Genomic DNA, 6,729 nt, shown 5'->3' with positions numbered 1-6,729 from the left:
CTCTCTCTCTCTCTCTCTCACACACACACAGTCACACAATAAAATAATAATAATAATAATAATAATAATAATAATAATAATAATAATAATAATAATAATAATAATAATAATAATAATAGTAGTAGTAATAATAATAATAATAATAAAATAATAATAATAATAATAATAATAATAATAATAATAATTTTCTCAATCACTCCTTTCACATTTTCGAGTTTCAGTAAGTACGTATTATAATTCTTTTATTACACGGTAAGACAAATAAGTTGGTGTTTATTCAATTATCACATGAGAAGAGCCAAGCATTTCTGGCCACGCTGGAGATGCGAGTCGGGTACCATCACATAACAGGGAAGCTATGATATATTTCAGTACTCATCGCTTTCCAGTCTTGCCTAGCCCACTACCAGAACCACCACCACCAGGCCGCCACCAGAGCTCCAACTGCGGATCGGTCCTCGGGTGCCAAACTTTTAACACGAGCGCGGAAAAGGGGAAGGTGTTTCTTATCAGTTTTGTACGAGTACCAAGGAGGGTCTTCAGTACATCTCTCCGGGTGCTTGCTGCTGCTGTTGCTGCTGCTGCATCTCCTCACGCGTCCTGCACTCTGAAGGCTGGTGGAGGGGAGGGGATGTGGGTTAATGTGTGTGTGTGTGTGTGTGTGTGTGTGTGTGTGTGTGTGTGTGAGAGAGAGAGAGAGAGAGAGAGAGAGAGAGAGAGAGAGAGAGAGAGAGAGAGAGAGAGAGAGAGAGAGAGAGAGAGAGAGAGAGAGAGAGAGAGAGAGAGAGAGAGAGGTATAGATACAAGCAGGCAGGCAGGCAAAGAGACAGACAGGCAGTCAGAGAGACATACAGACAGATAGGTAAACAGATAAAGAAATTAATATTTTTCATTCCACATAAATACAAAATAGAAAATCAAATATTACATCTGCATTATGATCCATTATATTTACAAAATAAAGTCTCTTTAGTGATCTTTTATTTATGAGCGGTTTGGTAATCATATCCGTAGCCTCAAGTCTTATTGCTATCAACATGGGAGGACAATGCGAGATGAGTGTTACCTGTGCGTGGCGGCGGCGAGACGGTCACTTGGCGAGGGGCGGCCGCTGCTCGGGGTGGTACTTGAACACGTGGCGAGAGAGGTGGCCGCGCTGCCTGAACGCTACGCCACACACCGAACATTTATACGGTTTTTCCCCCGTGTGGATCCTGCCGGTACAGAACACACAGCACACTCAACACACGCAACAGACGTACACATACACGCATCGCACTCTCAAAGGTTCCAGCGTCGTAAATAACTTTTAACACTCTGCATGCATCTACAATACATTCCGAGGCTCACTCACCTGATATGTCTTTTGAGATCCTCGGTCTGGTGGAAGCCGCGGCCACACACGGCACAATGGAGCGGCCGGTGCGCAGTGTGGGAGGCCATGTGGGATCGATGCTCGCCTCTCGCTATGGTTTGCCCACACACCTATCAGCACACGGCAACAGTGAGACAGACAAGCAAGGGAACGAGGCGGAAAGGAGGAGTGGGCGGTAAGGAAAGGAGTAGGAGACTGAGGGAAAGAAACAAAGTGGCTTGGAGTAAAAGAGGAGTAGAGACAAGGGAGGAAGGAACGAACGAAGGAAGGAAGGAAGAAAGGAATATAGGAAGGAAGGAGGAAAAGAAGAGGATGGATGGTATGAAAAGGAGTAAATTATGAAGGAGGGGCACAAAGAAGAAAGGATATGAGTGAATGAGGGAGGCAAGGAAGAAAGGAATGAATGAAGAAAGGAACAGAAAACCTTGGGATACACAACTCGAGGATGCTACATCTTTCACACACCTCAGACATCTTATCATTGAGTCTATCTCATGAGTCGTCTCTCTGCATGTAATCTCTGGCAGTCTCTAAGGAATGAGTCACATGTTCAAGGCGTTATTCTTCGGATCAAAACACTCAAAAACAGAAAAGTGGATAAATTGCAGTGAGAGGACAAGTTAATGAAACTAAAAAGCGTCAGACATCATTTGTTATATGGCACCATGACAACGCAATACAGGGAACACCAACCCACGCAAGTATCGACATCGCACTTTTTTTTGGCACTCACTCACCCGACACTGGCCCGGCGTGGCGGTCTGCTTGGCGGAGTCCACGCGGTGGGTCTTGGTGGCGGCGCCCAACACTCGCAGCAAGGCCCGCGCCGCCGCCAGCTGCTGCACCACAACACACCCAAAGACTGTTTAGTTAATGTGGACTTGAAAGGAAGGAAGGAAGGAAGGATGGGAAATACACGTGTTATATTTGCGATGAACATTCCAGCACCAGATACCAACAGATGAAGGAAACAGTGAATGCTTGTAGGGAAGGGAGGGAAATATTATTGTTAGTGGATATTGTACATGGAAGGAAGGAAGAGAAATACTGTACCTAGTGTATACTTGGAGCGAAGGATGTGAAATATTATTCCAGCACCAAATACCAAAAGATGAAACAAACAGTAAAATATATTTGGAAGGAGTGAAGGAAAGAAAAAAAATACAAGTGGAGGTAATACACCACCTCCATGGTTATATTAGTGATGAATATTCCAGCATCAAATACAGCATCAAAGATCACGAAGTGAACAGTGTATATTTCAAGAGAGAGAGAGAGAGAGAGAGAGAGAGAGAAGAGAGAGAGAGAGAGAGAGAGAGAGAGAGGAGAGATGAGAGAGAGGAGGAGAGAGAGAGAGAGAGAGAGAGAGAGAGAGAGAGAGAGAGAGAGAGAGAGAGAGAGAGAGAGAGAGAGAGAGAGAGAGAGGAGAGAGAAACTTATGCATCCAAATTCACCATAGAAAAGACAACCCACACATCTCTTGGTCTTGCCTTCACCTTTCCTTGTCAAGCCACCCACACATTTTCATGACGGTCTCAGTGGATTCATTTACTGCATTCATTTCTAACGTGTCTTGAGTTTACCTTCGCCCTCAAGATTATTTTTCCAAGGCCACGAAGATTAGCAGAGTGCTCTTGCGTTCTTTTTTTTATTAATTATTTATTTATTTATTTACTTATTTATTTATGTAAGAGTGGACACTGGCAAGAAAAAGGCAACAAAAAGGCTGAAAAAAGGCCCGCTGAAGGTGCCAGTCCCTGAAGAGTATAGTCAAAAGGGTTATCCAGAATTTGAGAAGTCTCCTGAAATCGTTCAAGCCAAAGGCAGGAGGAAATACATACGTAGGCAGAGAGTTCCAGAGTTCACAAGAATCCTTGTTGAATCATCACCAAAATCATGAATACCCTTGAAAACACCCAAGTAGAGTTCTCATGCGTTTTTTTTTTTTTTTTTTCATTCACGAGACAGGATCCTTATTTGGCCATCACTAAAATCATGAAAATACTCCTGAAAATCCCGAACAACCTCGAATAGTCTATCAAAGATGACACCGAAATGTTCGAGAATACGGACCTTGATTTACTTATTTCGCCAGTAGCTAAGTTTTACAGAGGCCCTCAGTAAATAAGATAGGTGCAGATTGCGGAAAAGCACAACAATGGAAATGAGTGGGATGAATTACTCGATATCTGACCATGGCCTTACTTACCTTCACCTTTATACGTGCGGTGCGAGGTAGTGAAGACCATAGCACCACAAGAACATAAAGGAAGCTATGTACAAGAAGCCACGTGGCAGTCCATGTATGATACAAATCCTATACCCACCTATCATCCCTGTCCATACGTTAATACAACCCCGTAAAATTCCATATTGAAATCACAAACTAGGTAACACACAACCACACTCTTCCACTTACCATTCCTGTTCATACATTGATCTAACCTTTCACAGCTCCATACTGCTTAGTACAACACAAACTAGAACGCACAACCATCCTCTCTTCTCTAACGCAAGAGTTAACCAGTATTCTCAGTCATTCATCCCTTTCTCTGGTAAACTCTGGAACTCCCTGCCTGCTTCTGTATTTCCACCTTCCTATGACTTGAATTCCTTCAAGAGGGAGGTTTCAAGACACTTATTCATCAATTTCTGACCACTGCTTTGACCCTTTTATAGGACTGGCATTTCAGTGGGCATTTTTTTTATTAGATTTTTGTTGCCCTTGGCCAGTATCCTTCCTACATAAAAAAAAAAAAAAAACTTCCATCCTCTCGCTGTGGTGTGCGGTGTTACATCATTCTAATCCCCGTAAGTTCCACATTGACTCCACACAAACTAGAGAACGCGGTGTTGCCTTCTACAGATCTATATTGACTCCACACAAACTAACTCTACAGAACGCAGTGTTACATTGATCTAACCTACAGCTCCACACTGACTCCACACAAACAGACTAGAAAACACACCCTCCCGTCCTCTCCTTAAGCGGAGTGGTGTCGCGATGCAGCTGGTGACTAAGATACTGGGAGCGAATAAAACAAGGTGTCGACACACATGCACGTTCATTAGACATCAAGTTCAACACAGACTGAACAACAGCGAATGATTAGTGTCACACTGGATGACAGGGCGCCGTGACCTCAGCGGTCACTTCCCTCGAGACCAGCTCACGTGTTGACGAACATACCACATCGCACCAAATTTTTCCCCTTCAATAAGCTCTTTTTCTCTGTTTTTCATGTTTTTGATATACTTTATTATTAAAAACCGCGCAGACTGAATTCTGCTATATTTTTGTCCCTATGTATACGTAAGACGAATCGCGACCTTCCACGCTCGAGACAGACAGACAGACTGACAAACAAACTGACAGACAGACGGACAAACATACTCATTACCATAACCCAACGGAACATTTGTACACGTTGACCAAGTATTGATGAACGACACACACACACACACACACACACACACACACACACACACACACACACACACCTGCACCATTGCCACACGCCATGCCAAGGTACTACTGCTGGCTGGAGCACGCCGCTGTTTGGTCTTCTCCTCGCATACCAGATGCAACGAGTCTTACAAAAAAAGTGTATGAATAAGACAGCCAGGAGTCGCCATGTGCAGTGCGTGGTGGCAAGGGGCGAGTCATCTCGTTACTGACAGATTACAAAGACTGATAGAGAAATATTAAGTTGAACTCTTAAACATACCTACGTAGATTAGCTCTCGAGGAAACACGCTAATAACTACAGATCATTAGCTCCTTCACCTGGCGCCTCACGTGGACCAATCAACGCCGAGCTCAGGTGAGTGAGGAGCGAAGGAGAACGTTTGATTGGCCACAACGAAAACAAGCGGTTCACTACTAAAATAATCTCTCTCTATCGTGGAAATAAACTAATCATAATAGCAATAGATGCAATAATAATAATAATAATAAAAATAATAACAATAATAATAATAATAATAATAATAATAATAATAATAATAATAATAATAATAACAACAACAACAACAGGTTCCCCCAGTAAACTATTATGATACTGATTTGTACATAGATGAGGAATGATGCCTAGCTGTGGCAGTGTGTGTGTGTGTGTGTGTGTGTGTGTGTGTGTGTGTGTGTGTGTGTGTGTGTGTGTGTGTGTGTGTTTGCGATGGATAAAGCAAAAATAATAGAAAAGAAACAAGAAAAGAAAAGAAACGTGTGTGTGTGTGTGTGTGTGGATGGATGGATGGATGGATGGATGTGTGTGTGTGTGTGTGTGTGTGTGTGTGTGTGTGTGTGTGTGTGTGTGTGTGTGTGTGTGTGTGTGTGTGTGTGTGTGTGTGTGTGTGTGTGTGTGTGTGTGTCGCGGCCCAATGCTCTACCCGCACCTGCCAGCCTATAGTCCACGATGCACATGCGTACAACCCTTCACAACTGAGGGAAAAACTAAGCAAATCAGGCAAACAGCGCTGCGCCGATATAGAAGGACAAAGCTGCCAATAACTTAACCAGGCAAGTAACAAGTCTGGACTCAACACCGGTATCATGACAAAACATAACATCAGTCAGTATGCTAAAACGCGTTGGACTCTTAAGCAACAGCAGCAGCAGCAGCAGCAACATAAACAGCACCCGCAGTACTTACTTGTAACAGCAACCTTAAGATGTTGTTATCACAGCTGCTACTAGCACTGTTGTTATTATTGTAACGATGTTATCTTTATTGCTATAGTTGTTAGTATAATCGTTCATGTTCTTACTGCTGCTGATACTGTTGCCTGACGTATATAAACAGTGCTGTTGTCATGTATGTTATTTCATATCCTGCTGTTCGAAGACGGAACGAACAAAAAAAAAAAAAATAAATAAATAAATAAATAAATGAAAAAATAAAATAAATAAATAAATAAATGAAAAATGGATTGACAGACATAGATTTTGACGTTACAACGAGGCGCTGTGAAAAGAAAAATAATAATTTTAATAATAATAGTAATAAGAGGCAGGAACACAACTACTATAACAGAAATTCACCTGACGCGCACCTCTCCCAAGCTTAGCCAGGCAGCCTCTCTCAAGCCTCGCCCCGCCTTTCAGTGTCCCGCCACCAATCCGCCCCGGGCAAGGCCCGTATTCTGTAACACTCTGCTCTCTTAACACGACTAATTTCAAAGGCCACAGAGATGATGAACCGGGTTTTCAAGAGTGTTTCTCTTGCTATTAATAATAATAAAAAAGTCAATGTCACTAAAACTATAAAAACATTAAAATCCCGTGTCATTTAAACTAAAACCTCTTGAATATAGAGGAGGTGCGGCGCAGAAGTGTTTCAGAATATAGTCCTCAG

General features: G+C 42.6%; 1 protein-coding gene across 4 annotated transcripts in view; it reads right to left on the bottom strand.

Annotated features, from left to right (window-relative positions):
• Positions 1-14: 14 nt before the first annotated feature.
• LOC135096030 (protein abrupt-like) overlaps positions 15-6,729 on the bottom strand; it is a 30,536-nt gene continuing 23,821 nt past the window's right edge. The window contains exons 8-11 of one of the 4 annotated variants that reach the window (XM_063997240.1): positions 2,113-2,211; positions 1,355-1,485; positions 1,067-1,214; positions 15-614 (exon numbers count right to left, since the gene is read on the bottom strand). In XM_063997240.1, the coding sequence (XP_063853310.1) occupies positions 1,091-1,214; positions 1,355-1,485; positions 2,113-2,211 (354 nt within the window). In that variant the 3' untranslated portion in view covers positions 15-614; positions 1,067-1,090. Of the gene's footprint in view, positions 615-1,066; positions 1,215-1,354; positions 1,486-2,112; positions 2,215-6,729 lie in introns of those variants that run through there. The other 3 variants (XM_063997231.1, XR_010264572.1, XR_010264565.1) reach the window with 3 other exon arrangements.

The sequence above is a fragment of the Scylla paramamosain genome, chromosome 3 (genome assembly GCF_035594125.1).
Source record: "Scylla paramamosain isolate STU-SP2022 chromosome 3, ASM3559412v1, whole genome shotgun sequence".
Lineage (NCBI taxonomy): Eukaryota > Metazoa > Arthropoda > Malacostraca > Decapoda > Portunidae > Scylla > Scylla paramamosain.
The sequence above is the reverse complement of the archived record's forward strand: the minus strand, read 5'-3'. Positions and strand labels throughout refer to the sequence as shown.